At 30.5% G+C, this 17,177-nt stretch overlaps 2 protein-coding genes across 4 annotated transcripts in view; one reads left to right on the top strand and one right to left on the bottom strand.

Annotated features, from left to right (window-relative positions):
- The window catches only part of LOC125826403 (deSI-like protein At4g17486), a 554,011-nt gene that overhangs the window by 189,090 nt on the left and 347,744 nt on the right, over positions 1-17,177 (bottom strand). The window lies entirely within an intron of this gene.
- The window catches only part of LOC125826391 (uncharacterized), a 63,760-nt gene continuing 50,196 nt past the window's right edge, over positions 3,614-17,177 (top strand). The window contains exons 1-5 of one of the 2 annotated variants that reach the window (XM_049505704.1): positions 3,614-3,688; positions 3,888-3,977; positions 4,073-4,150; positions 4,392-4,466; positions 4,624-4,676. In XM_049505704.1, coding sequence (XP_049361661.1) covers positions 3,900-3,977; positions 4,073-4,150; positions 4,392-4,466; positions 4,624-4,676 — 284 coding nt within the window. In that variant the 5' untranslated portion in view covers positions 3,614-3,688; positions 3,888-3,899. The remainder of the gene's footprint in view (positions 3,689-3,887; positions 3,978-4,072; positions 4,151-4,391; positions 4,467-4,623; positions 4,677-17,177) is intronic. The other variant, XM_049505703.1, reaches the window with a different exon arrangement.

The raw sequence follows: 17,177 nt of genomic DNA, 5'->3' as shown, positions 1-17,177 counted from the left end.
GACGATTATGAACTATTGATTGGTTGAAGGAAGAAACGTAACCGTGATTTGTGGGAGTCAATTTTAATTTCAGTTTTTAATCCCTTATTTAACGCATTAAACTGATAACAACAACTTACTAATTTAAGTATCAGCGCGTTATAAATTAAAGTATCAACGCTCCTATATTATGTATCCGGAAAACACTAAATAAGGGATTTTTGGTAATTAATGAAAGAGTAGAGAAAAGAAGTAATTTCTTTCCTATACTATGTCATTTGCCTAATTTTTACATAAAAAAATAATAATCTAGAATGACCAAAATAGCCTTTGGTAGGCAAGCTGGCAGGACAACTGCCAGATGTTGCTTCTAGGACAACAACCAACAGCTTTCCTAGGACGACATACAAAAAATATTGGTAAACGTTTGAAATTCTATTAGTTTCACAACAGAGTTAATAACATATATTATCTAAAAATGATATAAAAAATATTATAAATTACATTAATTAACAATTCAAAAATTTAGAAGATATATAAAATATTTGGTTGGCTCTTGAATTCTATTAATACCACATAAATTAAGACATATAAAATATTATTAATAATTACATAAAAAGTACTAAAAATCATAATAATTATCAAACTTAAAATATCTAAAAAGTCTATTTAAAATTTGATTAATCCTCTAAATTATATTTACTTCACATAAAAACAAAAAAGTAATATAAATTGACCCATACTAACACGAGTACCGATATCTAGTCTAAAAGCAAAGCGGATAGCATCCGTAGCCCCTAAAGATCCGATCAAGTATAATTAGGTCAAGTAATGTTCAATGACCTTATAGATTCATGTCATATGTACTATATAATAATTTATAGTTGAGATTCATTTAAATTATATACTCATCTTAATAATAAAACAACAAAGCTGTCAACTATTTTTATTTTTTAAAACTATCAAATAAAGCAATTAAGTATACCCAAGCTAGAAGAACCACCATGAAACTTGGGTTCAAATCTAGCTACAACACTATTTTATTGTTTTTATTTTTCAAGTTTATCTTAGATCTCATATTTGAGTTAAGGTAATATTGTGCACTCGAAGTTTTCAAATTCTGGATTCGCCTCTATCCACCTGGCATTCTACATGGTAATTTACGTCCTACATATATTATATCACATAAAACTTATGTGTTTATTTATTCAACTTTATACAACTTTATGTTGTGCCATTTATTTAAGGTTGATTTAAGTCAAATGTAACTAAAAAATAAACCCCTTTGAACGCAGGGGGTCGGGACCACCACCAATGGGAAAGGCCTTAATAAGTTCCAATGTGTCACCTTACGTCTGCTTGCTTACATGTTCCCTCATTAAGTCTCCCTTTTTGTACTATACAGAAAAAAACGACAGATAATTAAATGTTGTATCAACTCTCAAGTGTTATATATAGGAGAATTATACACTATCTTAATTGCTCTCAACTCTCAAGTGTTGTATCAAACTTTGCTCCTTTAATGGCTGATGCTATGAGAAACACAAATTATGCCCATGGCCGAAACTCCATTAATGGTCAGATCAATTTCACAAGCATTACCATTAATATTAATTATTCTCCTACTCAACAAGATCAATACATATTCGTATCCCCTTCTTCTTCTTCTCAACGCAGAAACATACTAATCTCTTTCATTTTCCCAGCTATGGTTGAACTTCTCCAACTCATGTACCAACCAAGTAATACCTCCCCTTTTGAAATCCACCCTATAAACATGTATTTATCCGTCACCAGTTTCCTCATTTACTGTTTTGCCTGCGATGCTCAGCTCAAATACATTTCAACAACTAATTGTTCAAACTATGCTAAAATTGTTGGGGATGTATTTGGTCCTCTCACATTTGCATCTTATTCCTCTGTTGTTTACCCTCCATTTTCCTTCATTTTCTACTCACTCTGTATCTTATACTCTGCATCTCAGTTGCTAAACAGAACACTTGTCAAAGCACAATTATATCGCCTTTATCACAAATTCCTGAATTATTTGGATAAACCAACAATGACCATAACATATCAAGTGTAATTCCACAGATGAAATCCGGCAAAGGTGATGCATGTCCAGACTGTTTAGTCATACTTGCTCAATTTAGTAGCTACTTTTCTATTAAGCACGTGAATGTTTTGTGTGATTCGGTTTTGAATAAAGCCTTTCAAATGATTGGGGACTTATGGTTGAGCTAGGTTTTGGACTGACAAAATCTATGCCCATTATCTTAATATTACTACATTGTACTTGTGTTTTTGGATATCTCAATTTGTTGATGGTTTGTTCAGAGAATTATTAAGATATTAATTTATCAATTATTAATGGGATTTATTGATTCAATTATATATTAACTATTGAGATTTAACACCAAAAACGTCATTGAAATACATTTAGAAACAAAATAACAAATCAAATGAATCACTATACCTAAGTTTGCTCAAAATATAATCAGTGGCGGATCCAAGGATTTTACCGCTATGGGTGCTCACTATTTTTAACATAAACTTGAGCACCCACTTACGACCAACGCGCCAACTGAACCGTTTGTTGCATGGGTGCTTATTTTGACACTTTTTGCTTACGTGACATAATGAGTGTGATACACCATTTTAGTTAATTTTTAATTATTTTTTTCTTTTTTCTTTCCCATTGTCAGCCACCATTTTACCTAATTTATCAGCAAAAATGACGTAAAATGTTTTTAAAATTTAAGAATAAACACATTCATGAAATTCTTTCTTGGAAGAATTTAATATTTGTAGGAAAGTGAATTTATGAAGATTGATAAAGTTTATCTTGATAATTTACAGGGGAGTGAATTTCTTTAAACTAAGATAAAAATTTCTTTGAACTAGTAAAAATCTTCTATACACTATCAAGCAATGGTGTGCAGATGTGGGGTGGCCGGGTGGGCATAGTTTCTACAAAAGGGATAGGGGCTTTTGGAGAAGACAAGTATCGGATATTTGGAGGTTTTTATTTTTGGTAATGAAAATTTCACAGGGTGCCCAAAACAGAGGTTTGGGGGGTTAAAAAAGAACTACTGAAATTTGTTAAAGAATCATTGAGATATTGACTTATGGATTATTAATTTATCGATTGGATTATCAGTTTAACTATAGAGATTTAACACCAAAAAAGTCATTTAAATACGCTTAAAAATAAGATGACAAATCAATTAAATCATGTAAATGAGTTGATAAATTGTATTTTTGCTCAAAACAAAGATGGACAAATTATAAAAAAATCGAGAGTTTGATACCCATCAAAGACTTTATATGGCAATGATATAAATATAATTTTATTATTGGTTGATATAAACAAACTGTCGTCTCCAACTTTGGTCTGCAACTGTAAAGGGTCAACTCCCAAAAGATAGCCTCGTTGGTCCCCCAGAGTATTGTTACGGGTGGCTCCCGCCTTAAATTACCTACTTCGCCGCCGTCAGGATGTCACATTCCGACAATCTTCACTCTTTCTTATTCCAGGTTCTTCATACAATCAATAACAATTTTAATTTCTTAAAATCTCCAACTTGGGTCTATCCATTTTTGTGTTAATTGAGCTAATTTTTTGTTCATACTGCAGTAAATTTATGGTTAAAATGTCGATTCACTCAACCCCATCTGGGTCAGCAATCCCAATTGACGCCATTGTTGTGTGTACTCATCTAGTCCTCTTTATTACCTCTTGATTATCAATTCTTAAGATTTTCTTAGATTTGGTTTATCTAATGACTCGCTCTGCTTCAATTTGTTTGTCTGATTTTGACTTGATACGGAATGATTGGACAAAAATAAAGTAGGACAAATAAATTGAAACGACAGATTTAACTTTTATTTTTTGGTGGTTGAAGCAGTTGGGTTGTGGGATGGTGGCATTGGACTACTTGGTTACTGTTGATTCTTATCCTAAGCCTGATGATAAAATTCGTAGCACCAGTTTTCAGGTCTAATTGATTTGTCTATGCTATTAATCTGAAAGAATGAGCTCAATTTTTTTATTTTTAATTGGAATTTTAATGGATAATTTTGCTCTGTGTAGGTTCAGGGAGGTGGGAATACTGGGAACGCTATGACTTGTGCAGCTCGTTTGGGTTTAACTCCAAGAATTATATCCAAGGTCTGAACTTTATGTGGCTTCTTGTTGCCTATTCCTTTTTTTCATTTCCGAGATCTTTCCCACGAGATAGTGGTAAGGTCTATGTATACTCTACCTTTGATTCTGCTGCTTTACTGTTCCTGCCACCGTTGTATCATTGATTGTCTTCCTTGATGTTCTTAGTTTTCCCTTCTATCCACGTCCAACACTTCCACAATTATGTGAATAATATTCTCTAGATTTCCCACAATTTTTTTAGTAGGTCGCGGATGACTCTCAAGGGAAAAGAATATTGAACGAGCTAGAAGCTGATGGCATTGATACATCTTTTATTGTGGTGAGTCAGCCACAGGTTAACTGTGAAAGTCTTTGTGCATCTTGCACTTTTCTCTTCTATGCGAGGATGATGTAGCTTGCAGCACGCCTTTTCACTCAATTAAAATTTTTGAAGCATCAAATTTACGTCGTTAACATCATATTATAACATAGTTCAGGTGTCCAAAGGGTGCCATTCAACAATCTCTTATGTCATTGTTGACAGTCAAACGTCAGTACTCAACTCTGTTTAATGCCATTTTAGTAAATGTTTTATAGTCATTTATTGAGCTTTCTCTTGGGTGATGAGATGGATGATTTATGAGTACTGTTTTTGCAAATTCATTTCGTAGACATATTCTTTTGATATACTATTTGATTTACTATTAGATGTCTAGATCAGCTACAATATTAAAACTATTCACACGGAATTCATCGTTTTAGAATATGCTATATGCTAGTAGACTCCAATGTGGATAAGTATTTATTCATAAGCAAAATATGTCCTGTGACTTCTTTTTTCCCTCTCTTCTTTACTAATTCCTCAAGTACAAAAATGGCCTGTTGGCTACATTTCTGTTCGAAATTTCTTTCTGCCATAAGTCCAAGGGGAAACAAAGGTCATTTCTATCTTTACTGCATGTTGGTCCTTATAATTGGACAGATAATCGTTCTGTAACTTGTTCTGCTGAAGCTGATATTTGTTGTACGATATCTCAGGACAACACGAACTTCCATCTATACACCAGGGTATCCACCCATCACCCATGGTAGCTGATGATTTGCCAGACTCGAGTTTGTCGTCTGCATTGGATGGTGCAAGGCTTGTCTATACTGATGGAGTACTTCATGAAGCCGCTTTAGTTGTGGCCTAAGAGGTCATTTTTAATGGTCTTCCTTGTTATTTAATTCGAGCTTCTGCTTGCTAATGGAATGTATTTACAATCAACTTCTGATCATATTTCTAGTCTTCCACTAAGCTCCGGCAGACCAAGAGCACTGGCCATAATTCTGTTTCTAGCGTTTGTTCTTAATGCCTCAGGACTTGCTGATTATTTTCAGCTAAATGGAAAAAACTGTATGCCTTTTGATCTCTAGTGCAGGCACATCAAAGGAGTATACCAATTGTGATTGATGCAGAAAGAAAAATAGAAGGGTTGGATGAGCTTCTACACTTGGCAACCTACATTGTTTGCTCAACAAAATTTCCACAGGTAAGCTATTTACTCTGGCAGACTGACCTTCGATGATTTATTTGTTGCACATTTTGATTGAACTTCCATGGATCTACTATATAAGATTAGTATTGGTTGGCAAGTTTTTGTTTGTATGGAAAATTAAATTTGCTATACTTTCTCTCTTCTAGTGATGTGTTTGTCTAAAATATTTATAGCAACTGTTGTGAATAGAATATCTTTTTTCCATTGTTGTACCATGTAATCATGGAATAGAATTGATTTTGGTACGATATCTAATAGAAGTGAATGTCTTCCTTTGCGTCTCGGTTCCATGATCGAAGTCCCCTTACAGTCTTTCATAAGTTAAGCATGTGAAAATTGAATAAAGCTGTATTGTCTCTCAGATATGGACCGAGGCTCCTTCTATAGCAGGTGGACTAATTTCCATACTTCTAAAGTTACCAACTGCCAAATTTGTAATTGCAACATTGGGTGAAGATGGCTGCATAATGCTAGAAAGAGCAGAGAAGTATATTTACAGGGGATATCCAGCCTGAAGAAGTTGATATTGATGACTTGTTTGAAAAAATGAAGCAGAGTATTGATACTACCTCAACCCTGCCAACATGCAAAACCTCGGTACGTAGTTTGCCCTTCAGTTGTGAGATTTTCTTGCTCAATGCAGAAAGAAAGTTTGATGGTAATGCACATAAAAGTCAATTTCTACCTTGTAGTTAGACATTGTTTACACCGTAGGATTGGAAACTATAGGACTTTATTTAAGTATATCCAGGCATAAGAAGTATTTGGAGCTTTTGTTGTACTTCATCAGCTTCAAAAGTTAATGGCTTATATGGAAATGTCTATTTGGGTTGAGGCATGTGTGAAATGTTCTCTAAACGTGCATCTCTTGTAGATTAAAGATGAATAACCCCCCTCCAGTTTTTTGAGAATTCATGTAACTTATCACTCTCAGATCAGCAAACTTAGATTTTTATAAAAGATCTCTTGAGGATTCTAAAGAAATTTAAGCTAGAGTAGTTAAAAGATTATTTGGTGTTTGATAACGTAGGTCAAAATATATGTATTATTCCAGGATATTGCAAAGCTGCACGCGAAAGGGATTGGGACTGTGTGTGGTAGGCTGCTCGTGGGAACAGCTAAAAAGATAACCATTTTCGGAAATAGTTGATACAACTGGTGCTAGAGATGCATTTGTTGGAGCAGTTCTTTATTGTACGTGAAATAATAGTATAGTTAGTATACTATGCGCCTTTTCGCAACCGCTCTTGCTGCAACTGTTCTTACTTTAGTAGTGTGGCATCTCCGCTGTTCTCCCTATGCTTGTTGCTGCTAGGGATTTAAAGTGTCTTAACAATTCCTGTTTCAATTATGCTTCCATGATCATTTAGTAGGCGAGTATCAAGCGACTAATTCATGCTGTTATGTGTTGTTATTTATGTCTTTGTCTCATGGTTTTCCTTGATGTATTTGCAGCTCTCTGTGCTAATTTCCCACCTGAAAAGATGCTGATGTTTGCTTCGCAAGTGGTAAGTAAACATGAAATATACTTAATTTTAATGTTGGGCTTAAATTATAGAGGAAGAGTTCCATTACTGAAATGGTAAAAGTTAAACACTGTAAACAAGAGGCGGATGTAACATACTGTATCGTGTTCATCTAAACCTAGTACTTTGGACGTAAATTGCAACAAATAGTATATGAACCCATAACTTTAAAGATAAAATAGGTTCAATACTAAGAACCTTAAATATTGAACCCATAAAACTTAAATCATAACTCCGCCTTAGCCATGAATCATTTATCAAAGAATGACTCTGGTTGTCAAATGTTTGAACAACCGGGAGCAATTTACTTACAATACTTAGTTGTCATTCATAAAAATATATCTAATGAATTATGAGTTCAATCCATCCTTTTTAGCATAAAGATGGATGTTCTTTGCTCATTATCAGAACAATCTCTTATTCAAGCTTCGTATGGGGACAATAGTGCTCATTTCCCCATCTCATGAAAAACCCTTTTTGTTTCACTTAGCCTTATCCCCTAAGAGGATATTTTAGTACTAGGTTCTATAGAAATCGGAGATCACGGGTTCAAGTCATAGAAATGACCTCTTGTAAAAATACAGGATAAAACCAGCGATCTATATTAGACTTTATGTAGTTCACTATTCTTGAAATTTTGCATATAAAAGGAGTTTAGTGCAATAAAATGTCGTATTATTTTAGACAATATATTAAGAGAAATTAATTTGTGGATTGGTTTAGTGCAATAAACTGTCGTACTAATTGTTATGCATTTTTCATTGTTTTTTCTTTTCTTTTATGTGGATTTGATGCACTTGAGCTAAGGATATTTCGGAAACAGCCTCCCTACCTCTACGAGGTAGTGGTAAGGCCTCCGTTTACTCTACTCTCTCCACACCCCACTTTGTGGAATTTCACTGAATATGTTGTATCAGTTAAGCTGAATGACAACAACAGGTAGCCCTTTATAAAAAATCTAATGTGGTAACATGGATAGTTAAACTGTTAGTGCAAAGATCAGTTAAGATGTTAGTGCTTCAAGTTAAATCCCTCATGCAACAGACGAACCAAAATTGGAAGTAAATCTTAGAAGTTTTACTCCCTTCGTTTTAATTTATTTGTCTGCTTTTTGACTTGGCACAAATCTATATATACATAAAGGAGAAACATAGAGAAGGTGATGTGGCACTCTCTATGATCTCCATTCCCATTTTTCTTTTTTCTCTTTTTTTGGCCCTTTTTCATATTTAAAATATTTAATTTATTGTGAAAGTATTATTTAATTTATTATAAATAAATATTATATTAATGAAGAAACATTTATGTATATCAAAGACTCATCACATGCCAAATATTTTTTTTACAAAATTGAATGCCTAAAAATTTACTACTCCACTCAATTCTCATAATTTGAAAAACTAAAAGTATCATCAGTTTTTTTTTTTTTTTTGCCTCGTGGGTATTTTCTTATTATATAAAAAATAAAATAACAATTATTATTACTATCTATAGCCTTCATTCCTATTTTTCCTTCTTTGGGCATTTGTTAGTTTTTCTCCTCATTTTTAATGTAATTAATATTTATATAATTGTTGAATAATTAATCTTTTATTGTAAATATGTTATATTAATGTAGATATCCATAATTTCAAGATGTAATTCCACCATTATGTGTATTAAACTCACACCTCCACCACCTCCTCTTTTATCTTCCACACCCCTTAACCTTCCCCACATTCTCAAGAATTAATACCATGTTTATTGTTATCTCTTTATATGTCTTTATGTAACAATATAAATAGAGGTCTTGAGGATTATGTTTTGCACTTGAAAATTTGAGAAACACTTGAATATACTAGGAAGAATAAGAAAACTCTTCTATCTTATCTCTCTACATTTTTTGTCTACTTTCTTACTTATATTATTACTTCTTTAGCTTAATTTGAAATATGTTTTGATTCTTGGATAGTCACATCTAATTGCATTTACCTTCTAGACTAGAAAAGATGTATTAATACCTTGTAATTGTTCAATGTAATTATATACGATGAAAATCCATTGTGATCTCCCAATAAGTATGAGATTGTTACAAACAAATTCAAAGAGACAAAAATCTACGTGAAGACTTCTACTATTAAATATTATTTTGGTTATGAAGCTGCATTTTCAAGGTAATAATTTGCCCACTTCTTTCTTTTTTGGTTGTTTTTGAAGTAGTATAAATATTCAATAGTGTGAAAAATATTTTGAAGTTTTAAAAATATAATACTTTCAAGTACTTTATTTTTTGCTTTATTTTCAGTTTGTCTTTGATTCATTTAGTTGAAGAAAAAATTGACAATGGTTTAAATTATCTTTATGTCCAATGCGATGGACATAAAAAGTAAACCTACACTAAGGTATTAAAAACATTTTATTCTTTGCCTTTTTTTCTTCTTTTATTCAATATAAATGCATAATTATTTTATACCTTTCTTTTTATTTATATGTAGCTTGTTGATGATTTTTAAGAATTTTTTTTTTCTTTTGTTAATCTCATTAGAACTTTTGTTATATATGTTGTATGTTGGTTAATTTATTGATGGACTTTTAGGATTTTTTTTATTTTTCCTTTTGTTAATCTTATTTTAACTTTTGTTGTAGATGATGATGAAGACATCACAGGTAGTATATTTAGAGAATATATTATCATGATCTATAATTATTTCCCATCAATTCTTTTGACTTTAAAAATTTTCATCAAATGATATGAGTGATATAAATTTATATTATATTAATCTCATAACGTCTTTTTCTAAAAAAAAAATCTTGATTTCTTTCCATGTGGTCATTCATATTACTTAAAAACATTTTTTTTCAATAAAAAACTTAATTTTTTTCATTTGATTTTCAAAAAGAGGAAGGAAAAAACCTAACAATACAAAAAAGATCAAAAAACGAATGATTTCAAGAAGAAAAAATAATTGTCAAGACAAAAATGACAACTCTACCACCATCCACACCATCATCGTCTTAAAGCTTGACTTGTATTAGAAAGGTTATGCCAACACATTCTTAATTAATTAATAAGTCCAATTATATGCATTGACAATTTTTAGATATGTTTAAGTTACACATAATTTTATATAGATAGGAATAGATAAGATGATATGATATCGCTTTATGAAATAAAATATTATTTGCACCCTTCTTTCATTTAACACTTTAATTGTGAAATAAATTGGACACGTGATAAAAAAAATTGAAGATTGAAAATATGATTTAGTATTCATTCAAAAACATTGGTACTTAATATTTATAATAGAATGTTCAATGTAAATTTACGAGAAATACGAGAAAATGGGTGAGGTGAAAATGTTATAACTCGTATGAACTTGTAATGTTAATTGAAATTCAATAAATATGTTAACATAAATTTATGTTAAGAAAGTATAATAAATGGTCTTACGAAGTGGCATTTGAATTTTTATAGCATCTCTTTTTTTTCATGTTTGTTTTGATTTTTTTCAATATGATAATTCATATTTATTAATACGCCATACAATTCTTCTACTGATTTGGATTAATATACCAAGTTAATGAAGCATTTATATTTTTTTCGTTGTCTTTTCTAAAATTTCTCAAATAGATTGAACATATTATTTTCGTTATAGTATTACTTTGTGTATTATGAGTTTTGAAAATTTTAAAAACTTCATAACTTAATTAAGGAATTTGAACATCACTATATGTACACCTACACTCAAAATGAAATGCAACATTTCATGAAACATCTTCAATTCATGAATCCAAAATATTAGAGTGATGAGTATGAGTAGAAAACTGATAAAAGTTTGTTTAGTTTATATTCATTTTTGAGTGATATAATAAAGTGTGTTTTTTGAGAAATTTTTGATATCATTGTTTCATTTAATTATTTCTTGAGTGGCAAAGACTAAAAATATAAAGAACCTGGGTGAACAAATATATAGTGAAAGGTCTGTCAAAAAGCTATTTTTATACATAATTTTTTTTTACATATTTGCTTAAAAAGAAAATATAAATAAAGTTCAATTCAAATTTTCATGGTCAAATTGATATTCAAATAAAGTAAAAAATTTCAAAACGAAGTTTAATTTATAATTTCTTATGACCAAACTAGCGGTGTAATTTTTTTTATTTCGCGCGAAGCGCGGATAAGTTCCCTAGTTAAAAAGTAAAGAAGATTTTTAAATCTTATAATCTCATATTAAACATACGTCAAATATACCAAAATGTCCTTTAATTTTATAGTTTTAAACATGACAATTGAAAAGTTGGAACTAAAAAGTTGTTAAAAATGGAAATAGACATTCTTTAAGAGATTCCTTCTTTTAAAATGGATTGAAAAAGAAATAGGACAAACAAATTGAAACAGAGGATAAAACCTAGGTAATTAGAAAGGATAAATCATATCTTTTCCCTAGCAAGTTTGTGTTCAGTCATGAAAAAATATTTTACCAATAACAGTAACATGTTTGGAGAAATAATTATTAAAAAAAAACAAGAAGAAAAGGTTCAATATCATATTGGCATGGAATCACCAATTAAAAGATGGCAAATTTTGGCTAAGTGATACTATTTGAAAAAAGAAGTGATAATAATTGTAATATATGACAAGGTCAGTTATGGAATAAATTAGAGAAATTAAAATTAACTACAAATTGAGAAACTTGCACAACCAAGAAATTCAACATTTGCAATGGCACAACTTTCTTTATTTAATTTTATAAACAGAATCCTTTCTTCCCAATTTCTGTTTTTTTCTCTCTCTATCCACATCCAAAATAAAAATAATAATAAAAAAGCTCAAGCTTTGTGATTATGTATATTAGTTGACAGCATTTGCTGTACAAACTGAACTTAATGATCCTTTTAACCTTTATAACCTTTATATATATCCTCTCATCAAATCTAAAAAGAAAAGAAAAGAAAAGAGAGAATTAAAAAAGGAGGAGGATCAAGTCCCTTTCAAAAGTACTATATTAATAGTAGTAGTAAGCTTTTTATTTTTGTTTTCCACCTGTGTCTAGTACATGTATTAGAGTCGGACTAATTCAGATTTGCATTGGATAGGACCCATTTAGAGTTAAGGCTCTCAATAATAATGTTCGGGCTTGAGAGTGGAGCCATCCGGTATCCGATACCCATATTGAAGCTCGACGCGCTGCAAAGTCCCATATGGGTAAAGCATATTAGAGTTTTGCCCTAATTTTCTTACCTTATTTGGAGTTTATTTTTTCCTACAAGAAAAGACAGTATTACCATAAATGTTTTAACTTTTCCTGAAAAGAAAATATAATTTTCTTCCATATTTGCGTTATTCATTCCTTAGAGGAAAAATTTGGAATTCTATAAATTGAAAACTCTTCTTCTATATCAAGAACACAATAGTATACACAACGCAGACATTTAAGAGTTTAGTTTATGATGAGATTATTCTCCAAATAGAGTTTATGCTTTTTAATATTAGTTTTCAATATGTAAGTCGTTTGACCAAATTATATCACTGAAATGTTTTTATTATGCTTTTATTTGTCATTTGATTTATCAATCGTACGATTTGCATTTGTAAACTTTCGTATGACGCCCTAATCACTTTCGAACCCAACAAAGCGTTCCCTAACAACTACATCATGCTTGTCTTGATTGACTCATACCACAAATTCATAATGTTCGGACTTGAGAATAGAGACGTAACATTTATATGTGACATTTCTAAAAGCTAACATGTAAAATATTGAACTGTCAAAATATTTTTTTCTTACGTACACAATTATCGAATTGAAGTTTGATTATAGTATCGAACTTTTAAAATTCGATGAAATTTCGTAGAAATTGGATGTGGATGTAGCCGATGTCGAAAAAAGAGAATGCATTAATGTTTAGGGAATAATGTTTTGACAATTTCATTCTTTTTGAACCTTCTGACCCTCAAAATACCCTAATTAGCCCTTCCACTCTTTTCCAATATAACCTAAGATGTAAATGTGGACATTTTAATAAAAATATTGACCCACAATGAAGAAAAAGGTAATTGTCTATATATACACATTAAATCAACTGCTAATTCTATCTTCTTCATCTCTATATACACACATTAATACTCTCTTGCATTATCTCTTAACTTCAATTTTTCAAATGGCTAATAATTCAAGAATTGGCCTATTTTTGTTCCAAGCATATTCCACTTTCATGGCTACACAATCCTACATTTTCTATATGTACCAGCAACAGAGCACCACAACTTGTTCCCTCACAGTTTTTGGATTCGTCTTCACTGTTCTCCTCAATTTTCTACAGCTAAAATATCAAGGCAATTACAAGACTGATCCTTTTACGACACATCCGAAAATCATGAGAGTTTCTGTCACTTCTTTGCTCCTATACTGTTTAATATACGGTATTAAGCTGAAATTTTCTCGTCATTATATGTACAGGAAATTCTCCAACCTGGTACACCATGTTATGATTTTCTTTAGTTCTCTATCTTTGGCTTCCACTGCCTCTGTTCTCTTCCCGGACTCTGTTTCCCCTGTTTTGTATTTCCTCTGTTTTCTGCTTTCTGGAGGCGAAATGCTACTTTGGATTATACAAAAATTCGAACAAGAAGAAGAATGGTATTTTCAGAGAAGGAGGAGGAGTGGTGAACCAATTTGGAACTATCTAAGAAGGAGGGCAAATATGATTGTTTATCCAATGGAACAGAGGTTCACTCTTAGCTCGTTTGGTGTGAGGGATTAGAAATAATAGTGATGGGATAAAAAAAAAATTATGTTGTTTGGTTGGCAAGTCCGGGATAACTTATCCCGGGATTAATAATTAGTACCGGGATAAGTTATCCCTCCCCATGGGTGGTATAGTAATCCCGGGATAACTTATCCCGAGATAGAATAGGTAAATGACAAATATGTCCCTTTAAATCCTTTTTATATATCATTTTTTACATTTATGTATATTTACATTTTTTTTAATACCATGTATAATAATATTTACTACTCCTTATTTTTATGATAATTATACATATTTTTCTATTAAAAAATTATACTATATAAATATAATTTTTATTTATGAATTTATTTGACTAATTCTTATGTTTATTTTATTTTGATTTCTCATAAATTTTCTTCTCTTTAATAAACTTAAGAGGAAAGTTCTATTTTAAGCTAAATAAGAAAAAAGTTATATTTTTAAATACACATGGTACTTATCATGGGAATACATAAACAAAAATATTTAAGTTAAAAAAAATAAAAGTTTTATTTTAAAAAATGAATAACTAAAGCTCACAAAGAAAAATTTAAAAAGTTTAAATAAAGTGAAGGGTAATTTTGTAAACAAACAACTTGTTCTTAAAATTTATCAATATATATTATTTTGAATATAACAAACCAAACACTCAATAAGAAATAATCTCAGGACAACTTATCCCATCATAACTAATCCCAACATAACTTATCCCAACATAACTTATCCCATCATAACTCATATTCAAACCAAACGACCCCTTACTGTCTAATTTTGCAAGATATACAGAGAATGAGAGATTCTCTCTACTTTATAGTTTATACTATGTTTATTTTTCATGTTGCATCAAGATTTCAGTTGTTGTTGTAATATTAAGTTAGATACATATCATGCATGTCTTCGGACTTTTGATTTTATGAATTATGAATTCTAAAAAATGTAATTTACTATGTCTTTGATGTTATGGAGGTGAAATTTTACAAGAATAATGATCATAAATGTGAATGCTATCTTCATAAATTATCAATTAACTAAACTTAACTTATAAAATCACACATTTAAACCTTAATCCAACAGAAACTATCTATTTATTGCTTCTTCGACAAGTAAAAATGAACAAGAGATAACAAAAATGAATCAAATTAAAAAAAAAAACTCTATTGACCCTTTAGGCTCTCCCTTATTAGCAGCTAACAAATGGAGTAACGCGTCTTTGGCAAACATATTCCAAAGAGAGTCCACGAGCTAAAATCCCATTAAATTTTTGTTACTCTACTTACCTATACAAAACACAGTTATACAATCATTTATAATTTGATCATTTAATGAAGAAAAATTTAGGATTTGGAGTTCCTAAATTATTTTAATAATTTTCAATTGGTATATAATAGTGATTTGGCTTACAATCAATTATTATAAACAAGAGTGTTGATGATTCAATTTGGATTATTTTTTTTCAATCAAAATCAAATCAATTTAGTTGATTTTTTAAAATTTAAAAACAAATCAAATAAAAACCATAAATTTAGTTTGGTTTAATTCTTTTATAATTAGATGTTCACGATTTGGTGAAAAATAAAACTAAAGCACAAATCAAATCAAGCCGACTAAAAAAGTCCAATACCCACTTACCAATTAAGATGTTACGATTAGATGGTTAGTCATCGTCTTAAAAATAAGGTTCCCTATTTATAATTCATATGCATAAGATATTCATTCTTTTGGTTTTTTTTTCTTAGAAAAAATAAGTGTTTATGTTGTTCCGTAAGATAAATACTACAAATTTTTATAATAAAATTTTATGTATTTTTGTTTTAGAAGTGATTTAATTAGATAAATTTTAATCTACACGACTTAAAACTTTTAATTGTGTGGTCTGATATACTTCTCTGTTTTAATTTATTTGTCCTTTTTTTTAGGGAAAATTGTATATAATAGCAAACTATTAATTCAAATTAAATGCTATAAATATAGTTTGATTTAATTGTACCCCATAGCAAACTATTGCTATTTAACCTCTCTCCTGGTGAATCTCGCTCGCCACTCTCGTTCTCTCCCTCGCCTCTCTCGTTTTTTATACAAACGCAAGTGTATAAAGTGCGTTTGTGTTTGTATTAAGCGAGAGAAAATTGTATATTTACATATATTTTCGTTCCCCTTTCTCCTCTTTCCCAGATCTCGCTCGCCACTCTCCCAGATCTCGCTCTCTCACTCGTCTCTCTCACTTTATACAAAAACCACAAATTGTATAAAATGCGTTTGTGTTTGTATAAAGCGAGAGAAAATTGTATATATACATATATTTTCGTTCCTCTCTCTCCCCTCTCCTAGATCTCGCTCGCCACTCTCCCAGATCTCGCTCTCTCACTTTATACAAAACGCAAATGTATAAAATGCGTGAAAATTGTATATATACATATATTTTCGTTCTCCTCTCTCCCCTCTCCCAGATCTCACTCGCCACTCTCCCAGATCTCGCTCGCTCACTCGTCTCTCTCACTTTATACAATTGATCTTTTTGTATATGTATACCAAAGCAGATTATACAACTACTTTCTTTTGTATATGTATAGCGAAATATACATATTTATGTTTGCTATGGAGCGCAATTATGCAAAGTTTGCTATAACATACAAATATGAATTTTGTGTTTGCTATATGTGAAAGTTGCTCTTTTTTTTATTGGGAAAAGGGTCTGAAAAATATTTCAACTTTGGTCGAAATTGTTGTTACGATACCAAACTTTGGAGGAACTTTTACCCCCTGCACTATTTAATAGTGTATTTTAAAGGTATATATGTGTCAACGTGGACACAATACTATTTATAATAATGCAATATTTATGATGTCCACTTAAGCACATATATACCTTTAAAATACACTATTAAATAGTGCAGAGGGGTAAAAGGTCCTTCCCAAAGTTCGGTATCGTAACAACAATTTCGGTTAAAGTTCGAATATATTTCAGACCTTTTTCCCTTTTTTATTTGACACAAAGTTTTGATAAATAAATAAGATTTTTGAATCTTGTTATCTTAAAATAGAATAATTTGTCATTTGCACCGCTAATATATGTGCTCTTTTGTGACTTACACATTATCCTATCATTTTTAATATAATCTCCTAAGTTCTTTTTAAAATTATAAAAAAAAACTCATTTTCTATTATTTACAATGATAAAATAGAAAAAATACAAAATATTATATTTATTAAGATTTAAAATATAATAATATAATTAAA

The sequence above is a fragment of the Solanum verrucosum genome, unplaced genomic scaffold (genome assembly GCF_900185275.1).
Source record: "Solanum verrucosum unplaced genomic scaffold, falcon-dt-bn FXZP01000060.1, whole genome shotgun sequence".
NCBI lineage: Eukaryota > Viridiplantae > Streptophyta > Magnoliopsida > Solanales > Solanaceae > Solanum > Solanum verrucosum.
This window is presented reverse-complemented; position numbering and strand designations above follow the sequence as displayed.